The 11,507-nt window shown below is 48.3% G+C and overlaps 1 protein-coding gene across 1 annotated transcript; it reads right to left on the bottom strand.

Moving 5' to 3' along the window:
• Positions 1-306: 306 nt before the first annotated feature.
• On the bottom strand, positions 307-10,072 carry rfc4 (replication factor C (activator 1) 4). Its single transcript, XM_061239314.1, has 11 exons — positions 9,910-10,072; positions 9,372-9,492; positions 8,828-8,906; positions 6,590-6,669; positions 5,888-6,007; positions 5,539-5,682; positions 4,981-5,101; positions 3,185-3,310; positions 2,938-3,018; positions 1,469-1,582; positions 307-706 (listed from the first exon to the last, which is right to left on the bottom strand). The coding sequence occupies exons 2-11, from the start codon at positions 9,482-9,484 to the stop codon at positions 611-613; spliced, it is 1,074 nt and encodes a 357-aa protein (XP_061095298.1). The 5' UTR covers positions 9,485-9,492; positions 9,910-10,072; the 3' UTR covers positions 307-610.
• Positions 10,073-11,507: the final 1,435 nt, after the last annotated feature.

Genomic DNA, 11,507 nt, shown 5'->3' with positions numbered 1-11,507 from the left:
CCTACTATCGACTAAAAGGTGCTTCAAATAGACACTCTGCGAAGTGTTTTTTTTTGGTTGTTTTCATAAACCTGTAATCCCCCCCAGATGTGTACAGTCCCCTGCTATTGGGTTCAATTGGTGAATATTATTCTATTCAGATGTTAGGAATGCAACAGCCCTTGATTTAGGTTCTGAAAATTAGCATTTCCAGACTTAATCAGAAAAATCGTCTGCTTCCCTCCAGGCCTAGGCATAATCTGGAATAAAACATTGATTTAACTGTCGATTTAAGTCCCTGTGCAATTCAGAACCAGAGGAGACCAGTTTAACATGGGCAGTATTTTAATAAAGTACAAAATCAGTTTACAAGAAACAAACAAAGCAGAGGTGTAAAATCCAGGATGTAAAAGTCAGAATGTTAAAGTCCGCCCCCCAGTATTTCGATCCAACCACCTGGATTTGCTCATTATCACAATTCTTCAGCCAGGAAGTAGAACTAGTGAGTGAAATCAGCTGGCTGAGTTCATGGGTGGGCGACACTTTTACTTTCTGACCCCTTGGACCTACGGGATGGGGAAGCAGCATGATGTACAGGTGTGTGGTTCTCAGGTGTGCTGTAGGGCTGTGCTCAGGTGCTCTGGGCAGCCTGCTGCATGATCACAGAACACAGGCTCATCATCTGGAGGTACTCATCCGCGCCATCCGCCAAACACTTATCCACCTCCTGCAGGGAAAGGCACAGGTAACTAAACTCAGGTACAATACACACCTGCTCAAACGCACACAGGTAACTCAGCTCAGGTACAATACACACCTGCTCAAACGCACACAGGTAACTCAGCTCAGGTACAATACACACCTGCTGAAACGCACACAGGTAACTAAACTCAGGTACAATACACACCTGCTGAAACGCACACAGGTAACTCAGCTCAGGTACAATACACACCTGCTGAAACGCACACAGGTAACTCAGCTCAGGTACAATACACACCTGCTGAAACGCACACAGGTAACTAAACTCAGGTACAATACACACCTGCTCAAACGCACACAGGTAACTCAGCTCAGGTACAATACACACCTGCTGAAACGCACACAGGTAACTCAGCTCAGGTACAATACACACCTGCTGAAACCCACACAGGAAACTCAGCTCAGGTACAATACACACCTGCTCAAACGCACACAGGTAACTCAGCTCAGGTACAATACACACCTGCTCAAACGCACACAGGTAACTCAGCTCAGGAAGAGCCTAATCACACACCTGCTCAAACGCACACAGTTAACTCAGCTCAAGTACCTCTGTAGAGCCTAGAAACCTGTTCAAACACACCTGCTCAAACACACACCTGCTCACACAGAAGCATCAAGCTAAAGCTCTTCTGGAGGGAGAGGGTGACGTTCTCGGTTCAGCCGTGTGAACCACAGGAGGAACACAGCGGATTCTCTCCGGGCAGGACTGTAAATAAACGCCACCTACCGCCATCTTCTCCACGATGGCCGATTTCTGGCGGTCGTTGAGGCTCTCCTCGACGACGGCGTCGTGCAGCTGGCCGACGATCTGCGTGGCGGCGTAGCCCTCGTCGATCATGTCCTGCGAGAGACAGCGCGGCGCGGCGCCACGGTTAGAGAACCCGGCGGAGAAACGCCGGGGCTGCGGGTTCCACTCCGAGGTGAGGCACTGCCGCCTCGTTTCCCCAGAGCAGGGGTCGGCAACCCTGGTCCTGGAGAGCCGCAGGGTGCGCTGGTGCCTGTTATCGCCGTATAATCAGCAACCGATTCAGTCCCAGGAAACCAGGTGAGGCGTGTTAACTGCGTAATGAACTGCTCCAATTGATCGATGAAGTGCTGAGTAACCACGACAGCCAGCCCGCCCTGCGGCTCTCCAGGACCAGGGCTTCTGAAAGGTCCTTAGCCTGAACTGCTTCTATAATTACCCAGCCGGAGAAACATATTTGCTTGACCTGACTTGCTTCAGTATAATATCTAGCTGTACAAATGTATTGTGTAAGCCGGGGGAGTCGAACTCCAGTCCTGGAGGGCCGCAGCGTCTGCAGGTTTAGCTGCAGGCTTTGCTCTGAACATTGGTGAACGTGGATGTTCCCGAAGGTCTTTCGAGGCCCCGGGAGAGCCGAATGACTCCGACTCGGTTTATTCTGAGAAGGTTCACCTCAGGGACTGCGCTCACGCTCTTGTGCTAATGTGCAAATTTAGTAAACGACTGCCACTGAGCAGTGAAATGTGCCGAAAACAACAGGCCCCGGTATGGAAATACTCAGCAGAGCACAGCGCTGTGCTGGGGGAGCTGAAGCTTCTGGAGCCACACCAACGCTACAGGGCGTTTAATCAAGTTTAATCAAGATCCACCCATACACATTTCCGTCAGCCTGGAGAGATGATGACCAACGGGTGATCTCACCAGGGTGTTACCTTGTGACTAATAACAGGGAAAATTCAATCGGAAAACGTTTCGCTATGTTTTGCTACGGTTTCTGGGTTGAACGATGCGTTTCCACCCTGCGGTGTGCAACCCTTTGCAACGGGCTTTCAGGTGTGTTTGCTCCCGTTTGGTGGCTGTGTGACGTAGGCCTATGGCCGCAGAACGCCTTCTCAGACGCTGTAGGAGCAAACTGCACTACATCTATCAGTCCGCCCACGGTCAGCTACAGGATGTTTCAACGCACCACCGTTTCCATTTATAAAAATGTTTTGCTATGTTTTGTCGGGGCTGAACTTGGCCAAAGTAATATACTACAAAAATCACCCATGATGTGTCTGAAAGGGCTTCAAAACTAGATGATAAACTTTCTACTGACGGAATTCATCTAGAGTAGTCACTGACGGTTTCACTATGCTGGTAAATGAGGTTGAAATGAAATTCTATTCTATGAAAACAAGTGAAATTACTTCTACGTTCGGCCAGCACAATAAGGTACATACGATACATACCTTGACAGCAATTTCGAGTTTGTCGAAGGTGCTGTTGTAACAAATCTTTAGCAGGTTGTCAATCATCTTTGTGGGTACAACCTAAAGCAGGAAACAAATGAATATATGTAATGACCTGATGGAGCAAAGGTGCATTACTCCCGCATAGTCTGCCATTAAACAGAAACACATCTAATATTCCCACTGGGAATGTTTGCCGTTCCCACTGGGAATGTTTGGTATTCCCGCGTTTCCCGGCAGCACTCACTCCTGCGATCTCGATGACCAGGCTCTCTGTGATCTCCTTCTCGGCGTTGAGCCGAGCGGCACTCTGCAGGAATGTGATGGCCTTCCGCAGATCCCCCTCCGACACCTTCACCAACGCAGCGATGGCCTGAGGGGGAAACACAAAACCACAAACATCCACCATGTTTAACACAGTCAAACATAAAACCACAAACATCCACCATGTTTAACACAGTCAAACATAAAACCACAAACATCCACCATGTTTAACACAGCCAAACACAAAACCACAAACATCCACCATGTTTAACACAGCCAAACACACACAAAACCACAAACATCCACCATGTTTAACAGCCAAACACACACAAAACCACAAACATCCACCATGTTTAACACAGTCAAACACAAAACCACAAACATCCACCATGTTTAACACAGTCAAACATAAAACCACAAACATCCACCATGTTTAACACAGCCAAACACACACAAAACCACAAACATCCACCATGTTTAACACAGCCAAACACACACAAAACCACAAACATCCACCATGTTTAACACAGCCAAACATGAAACCACAAACATCCACCATGTTTAACACAGCCAAACATGAAACCACAAACATCCACCATGTTTAACACAGCCAAACACACACAAAACCACAAACATCCACCATGTTTAACACAGCCAAACACACACAAAACCACAAACATCCACCATGTTTAACACAGCCAAACATAAAACCACAAACATCCACCATGTTTAACACAGCCAAACACACACAAAACCACAAACATCCACCATGTTTAACACAGCCAAACACACACAAAACCACAAACATCCACCATGTTTAACACAGCCAAACACACACAAAACCACAAACATCCACCATGTTTAACACAGCCAAACACACACAAAACCACAAACATCCACCATGTTTAACACAGCCAAACACACACAAAACCACAAACATCCACCATGTTTAACACAGCCAAACACACACAAAACCACAAACATCCACCATGTTTAACACAGCCAAACATGAAACCACAAACATCCACCATGTTTAACACAGCCAAACATGAAACCACAAACATCCACCATGTTTAACACAGCCAAACACACACAAAACCACAAACATCCACCATGTTTAACACAGCCAAACACACACAAAACCACAAACATCCACCATGTTTAACACAGCCAAACATAAAACCACAAACATCCACCATGTTTAACACAGCCAAACACACACAAAACCACAAACATCCACCATGTTTAACACAGCCAAACACACACAAAACCACAAACATCCACCATGTTTAACACAGCCAAACACACACAAAACCACAAACATCCACCATGTTTAACACAGCCAAACACACACAAAACCACAAACATCCACCATGTTTAACACAGCCAAACACACACAAAACCACAAACATCCACCATGTTTAACACAGCCAAACATAAAACCACAAACATCCACCATGTTTAACACAGCCAAACATAAAACCACAAACATCCACCATGTTTAACACAGCCAAACATGAAACCACAAACATCCACCATGTTTAACACAGCCAAACATAAAACCACAAACATCCACCATGTTTAACAGAAGGTGCTGCTCACAGCAGAGTACAGGGTCTGTGGCTGTGGCTCTGTGGTCTGTGGCTCTGTGGTCTGTGGTCTGTGGCTCTGTGGCTCTGTGGTTCTGTGGTCTGTGGTTCTGTGGCTCTGTGGTCTGTGGTCTGTGGTCTGTGGCTCTGTGGTCTGTGGCTCTGATAAACGCTGGGCCGTCTCGCTCACCTCCTTGGTGTACTGCAGCTTCTCCTTCTCACAGATCTCCAGCAGACGCTCCTCCTGGATCCGGTCGTCCAGCGGCTTGAAGCGGAACTTGGAGCAGCGTGACGTCAGCGGCTCGATGATCCTGAGAGAGAGAGAGGGAGGGAGAGAGGATGAGAGAGGGAGGGTTTAGTGCTCCTCTCATTACACTACAGGCGTTGAGCACACTCTTATCCAGAGCGACAAACAACAAAGTATACAAGCACTGGTGTAGACCTGATAAGATCCACACAGCCGTTGGGCCCTTGAGCAAGACCCTTAACCCTGCATTGCTCCAGGGGGGTGACTGTCCTCTGACGTAGTTACAGACACAAGCAGGCTGACGTAGTTACAGAGAGTACACAGGGAGCTCACTCACCGGCTGACGTAGTTAGAGAGTACACGCGGAGCTCACTCACCGGCTGACGTAGTTAGAGAGAGCACACACGGAGCTCACTCACCGGCTGACGGAGTAACAGAGAGTACACAGGGAGCTCACTCACCAGCTGACGTAGTTAGAGAGTACACAGGGAGCTCACTCACCGGCTGACGTAGTTGCAGATGAGGCAGAAGCGGGTGGTGCGCGACTCCTTCTCCATGGTGCGCCGCAGTGCCGCCTGGGCGGCCCCCGTCATGGAGTCCGCCTCGTCCAGGATGATGATCTTAAACGGGGGGCAGGGCTTCCCGCTGCCGGGGGGGGGGGGCATATTATTTTTATGTGCTACGAACTTCGGAGGTTGCGGGATCCGCTCCCGACTGGGCACTGCAAGGCGTTTAGCCTGAAGTGCGTTAGTAAACATAAACAATATAAGCTGTGTGATTAGGCGTACAGTAGGGGAACAGGTGTACAGGTAAACCCCAATCCCAGGTGAAGAGCGCAGTGAACACTCACTCTGTGCGTCTTCCAGCCACGGTGAGCTGGGCGAACCTCTTCACCTTCTCCCTCACCACCTGGATCCCACGCTCATCGGAGGCGTTCAGCTCCAGCACTCTCTGTCGATAGAGCTCAGGTCTGCGGGCACAGCGAGGGTTAATGTTTAACTGCACAGGGCTGCACATGAAATAAGCACATCCACCTCCCTCAGGACTCCCCAGCTCTGAGCTAGAAGAGGAATTCATCACAATTTACAATGACCTTTTCATAATCATTCATTCATAACTAAGGACGGAGGGGCTACATCCCCTATAGGTGACTGCACTTTAGTGAGGGGGAACAGGCCCTGTCCATGGATGTGTGTCTGTTTCTGTGTGCGTGTGCGTGTGTATGTGTGTGAGTGAGTGCATGTGCGTGTGTGTGTCTGTGTCTGTGTGTGTGTGTTCGTGTGTGTGTGTGTGTGTGTGTGTGTGTGTGTATGTATGTGTGTGTGTGTGTGTGTGTGTGTATGTGTGAGTGCATGTGCGTGTGTGTGTCTGTGTGTGTGTGTTCGAGTGTGTGTGTGTGTGTGTGTGTGTATGTATGTGTGTGTGTGTGTGTGTGTGTGTGTGAGTGCGTGTGTGTGTGTCAGTGTGTGTGTTGTGAAGGGGGCTTAGCCTCTTTTTGTAAAACCAGTAGGAATGTGACACAGTCAGCAGCAGTACCCTCCCCCCCCCTCACCCGTAGAGCTCCCGTGCAGCAGCCAGGATGGTGGAGGTCTTGCCCGTCCCTGGAGGTCCGTAGAACAGCAGGTTGGGGAGCTGAAGTCCACACCAGAACACAAACACATCCTCAGCATACTGCATACTCTACTAACTACTGTCTACTACATACTACGCCCCTAACTACTATCAGTGTTCATTCTGCTACAAATCAATACTGCATACTCTTCTAAATACTGTCTATAGCCATACTCCTCTCCTAACTTCTATTAGCGTTCACTCTACTGCAAATCAGACCTGTATACTCATTTAAATACTGTCTACTACCTATACTATTCCTCTAACTGCCGTGAGTGTTCATCGACTGCTACAACATGAAGAGAACAGCGTTTCCATGTGAACAAGTCAAATGATCATATGCTTCAACACAAAGGGGACCATAACGTGTGCCAACTGGAAAGTAATTTATGAGCACATCAATGAATTGGGATGCACAAGTGTACTCCTTAATTTTTTTTTAGGCCTTTTTCAGCTTTATTGGACAGTATATAGTATAGAGAGACAGGAAGAACGGGAGCGAGAGAGAGGGGAAGACATGCGACAAATTGTCGGACGGTCGGATTCGAACCGCCGACGTCGCGGCTCGCAATGAGCATGCGGTCAGTGCTCTACAGGCTGCGCCACCGAGACACCCCCACAAGTGTACTGCTCAGTGTTACAGCTCAGGAGCACAGGAGAGGCCAGCTCAGAGAGGCTAACTGTGTGACGGCCTGTTTGCAAAAGACAAAAACGCAGACCGACGGGGTGAATGATTAACAGCAGTTCTAACAGCAGGACTCCCCCCGTGTTTTAATCTGTGTGCAAAATGTGGATTAAAAACATGAGCGTACCCAAACAACAACAGCTCAACTCTTAAACTGTCACAGCCTCACGTTAAAAATCACACGGCCATTCGTCTAAACGTTTTCACTATGCACCGTTACTTGTTAAGACATGCGCAGTTTGACAAACATTTTCATTTTCAACACGATAAGATGTATTGTACTGAATCCCTGTGGGGGGGACCCGTCCCAGTTACTTTAGGAGCAGTGGGCAGCCACAGTGCAGTGCCCGGGGACCAGCTCCAGTGCCCTGGTCAAGAGCAACAGCAGGAGCACAACTAACCCGACACGCGTGTGCCTGGGTGTGGGAGGAAACCGGAGTATGAAAGGGGGAACGGAAGGTTCTAGCGGCTCTGGGCTGAGCGCGTTAGGACCTCTCAGAACGGAGAGGACACCTGAACGCCAGCGTGGTGCGCGCCTCTCGCTTTACACGGCGCGATTACCGCCGCCCCGCCCCGCGGAACCGGGCTGCAGGGGAACCGCGCGGTTAATAGAGCCACAGAACCCCAAGCAGGGTCCCACACAGGCCGCATTAACCCACCCCTCAGACTGCAGGTAACCAGCCCCATGTGCCCTCAGATTGCAGGTAACCAGCCCCTCAGACTGCAGGTAACCAGCCCCTCAGACTGCAGGTAACCAGCCCCTCAGACTGCAGGTAACCAGCCCCTCAGACTGCAGGTAACCCGCCCCTCAGACTGCAGGTAACCCGCCCCTCAGACTGCAGGTAACCCGCCCCTCAGACTGCAGGTAACCAGCCCCTCAGACTGCAGGTAACCAGCCCCTCAGACTGCAGGTAACCAGCCCCTCAGACTGCAGGTAACCAGCCCCTCAGACTGCAGGTAACCAGCCCCTCAGACTGCAGGTAACCAGCCCCTCAGACTGCAGGTAACCCGCCCCTCAGACTGCAGGTAACCCGCCCCTCAGACTGCAGGTAACCAGCCCCTCAGACTGCAGGTAACCAGCCCCTCAGACTGCAGGTAACCAGCCCCTCAGACTGCAGGTAACCAGCCCCTCAGACTGCAGGTAACCAGCCCCTCAGACTGCAGGTAACCAGCCCCTCAGACTGCAGGTAACCAGCCCCTCAGACTGCAGGTAACCCGCCCCTCAGACTGCAGGTAACCCGCCCCTCAGACTGCAGGTAACCAGCTCCTCAGACTGCAGGTAACCCGCCCCTCAGACTGCAGGTAACCCGCCCCTCAGACTGCAGGTAACCAGCCCCTCAGACTGCAGGTAACCAGCCCCTCAGACTGCAGGTAACCAGCCCCTCAGACTGCAGGTAACCAGCCCCTCAGACTGCAGGTAACCAGCCCCTCAGACTGCAGGTAACCAGCCCCTCAGACTGCAGGTAACCAGCCCCATGTCCCATCAATACTCACATCGGCGCCCTCTAGCGACTTCTTGAGAACTGCAACCACCTCTTCTTGGAAAGCAACGTCGTCTACGCATTTTGGTCGGCTGAGAAGAAATGGGAAACACATTAAAAACACTCACACACACACACACACACACACACACCAACACACACACACACACACACACACACACACACACACCAATACAACAAGTCTACAGCAGATGTCAGGTGTGACTTTTAATTTGTTGGTAACATGATATACATGGCATGACATACAAAAGCTTGATCGAATCACATAGTGAGGCCATTATCTGCTCTTCACATAGTAAGAGCAGATATAAAGTATTATTTTTGGTTTTTGTCCACAGAAGTGCTGCTCACTGGATGTTTTTGGTTTTTCGCACCATTCTCAGCAAATTCCAGAGACTGTTGTGCGTGGAAATCCCAGGAGATCAGCAGTTTCTGAGATGGTTAAACCACCCTGTCTGGCACCAACAATCATGCCACGATCTAAGATCACTTCTTGGATCACATTCCCCCCCCGACTTGCATAAATAATAACGTACTATTTCTCCACCCAGGGCACCGCCTTCGGCTTCTTCTCCCCGCTCGTCCCGGCGCCTTTATCCTTCAGCGGCTTAACGCTCTGAGTGGCTGTCCCTTTCAGAAATGCCTGCATGTTCTCTTCTGGTGTCAGAAAAAATACCGAGTCGTTAAACTTACTTTAGAACGTTTTTGTTAGAAGCGTATGACAGTTAGCTCGACTCCGTAGCTGATTGCTCACAACTACAATTTATTTAGCTGTAAATAAACTGTGCGCTAACGAATCGTGGTGAAGTGATATGTCAATGACAGTCTTTACGGCGCAAAACCCTCCGAATATGATTTGTTGCGCTTTTACAACTCATGTAAATCGGCCATGAGCTTTCGTAACATAATAAATAAGTTCATACAACTTGCAAGCGGTACTCTTTCCACTGTTCAAAATATAGCGAATTTTGCTCATAGCAGACATGCATAAATGTTCTAATGAGCTAACTAGCTATGCGTGCAAACCAGCAATTATAATGTATCGCCGTTGTGTTTATTGTATGCGGACCTTACCTAATAGTTTGACGAATTCGAGTTTTTAAGGAGAATTAAATTATACAGATCCGTACAGTAGGAAATGTTTACATGCAGGCTATCATGAAACAGATTCCCGCCAGGCGCGCTTGACAGAACAGTCTGCTTCCGCTTACGACACAGGACTTCTGAAGCAGCTCAGGAGAGTCATGTGATGGTGGTGTCCTTTTCGGGAAGCGGAGTAAAAATGCACAATAGTGCCGCCGGAGGATAGACGATGAACGTTGTGTTGCCAAGGGCAGGGTCTGGGGCAATATGCTCATCTAACGCGGTATGAAATGAAAATAACCTTAGTTTGGGTGGTGGAAGGTTTAATAATATAGGGTAGGCCAATTTGTTATTATTTTTGTCTATGATTAAGACAAATTAGCCGAAAAAGCAAACAAAACGCAAACACAAATTTGGACGTGTCAGTCTGTTCAATTATGTTAATTTAACCATCCTGGGTGGTGTTGCCGCTGTTTAAAAATAAACAGCCTACGTCTCCTAGTTGTATTGACTAGCTATAGCTGCCAAAGGTTAATTTGACGTGGTAAGTTAAGGCTTTTCATGTGCTCGCATCTGCTTTCCTAATTGAGTGGGGACATGACCCTTGGCCAGTTTCACAAATAAAAGATCCAGATAATATTAGCTAGCAGCGTTACATACAACCCACAGCCCAACAACTGACTACGTAAGTGTGCCAATCTTATAAGAATTATTTTGTGTCCTCAGGCCATTGTTTTTGTTGCGCTAAATGTTTTCTATCCGACCTACAGAGGGCAACACAACCCAAAACCAAAGGGTCACATTTACCCGTTGACAGGCGTCCGTTTGAAGAACTGTCTGAAACTTCATCGAAATAACAGATATTAAGTCGCAGGTCAGTTTTCAAAGCCTGCAGAATCTACAATAGCTGTTTCTGTTGTATATGGAAGAATTGCACCATCTACTGCTTATAACCTGGTATTTCTTTATTGCCGGCTATAGAGCCAATTATATTTCTAGTGTATTTTCTATTTTTGTCTTTTTATTAAATCATGTAAAACCTGCTGAAACAAATTGTATTTCATTTGCACATTCAGGTAGAGGACATATGGTCCTAAATTGATAGCCTGGTACATGCTAAATGTATGGGTTCTTTAAAATATGTATTATTAACTGTTCCGTTTACTATGGTATTTATACTTGTTTTCGCAAGATTTTATTCGATTTTAAACAAGCTTATTAATCATACTTAATTGTCATCATCTTGTCATCTGGTGAAATTGATTTATTTACATTTAAAGCAGTCGTCGTCATCGGATGAATCAAAAGGAACATCTTGACACTGCGTCTCCGAATTATCGCTGTTCTCGCGAACAGCACCTGGGTTCCCGGTCGGCAAGGACGTTCCCTTTATCTTTCTACACGGACGTGACGTGGTTTCCTGCTGGGCGAGCGGGCCGCGCGCAGCTGCTGCTCTCTGACCGGTTGCCAAGACACCCGTCGCGGTCCCGGGGGTGACAGCTAGATAATGGCGTTCAGATAATGCTCTTGCGTTTTTGATTTAAAATAAATGCTACATAAAGAAAACGGGTAGGGCAGGTGCAGTAGTT

The sequence above is a fragment of the Conger conger genome, chromosome 4 (genome assembly GCF_963514075.1).
Source record: "Conger conger chromosome 4, fConCon1.1, whole genome shotgun sequence".
NCBI classification, from domain to species: Eukaryota; Metazoa; Chordata; class Actinopteri; order Anguilliformes; family Congridae; genus Conger; species Conger conger.
The sequence above is the reverse complement of the archived record's forward strand: the minus strand, read 5'-3'. Positions and strand labels throughout refer to the sequence as shown.

Excerpts from the sequence above, each read along its gene's own strand:
- rfc4 (XM_061239314.1), bottom strand. The coding sequence starts at position 9,484 with ATGCAGGCATTTCTGAAAGGGACAGCCACTCAGAGCGTTAAGCCGCTG. Across the intron at positions 6,670-8,827 it reads AGTCGCTAGAGGGCGCCGAT|CTCCCCAACCTGCTGTTCTA; the intron begins GTGAGTATTGAT and ends TGTGGACTTCAG. Across the intron at positions 1,583-2,937 it reads AACTCGAAATTGCTGTCAAG|GACATGATCGACGAGGGCTA; the intron begins GTATGTATCGTA and ends TGTCTCTCGCAG.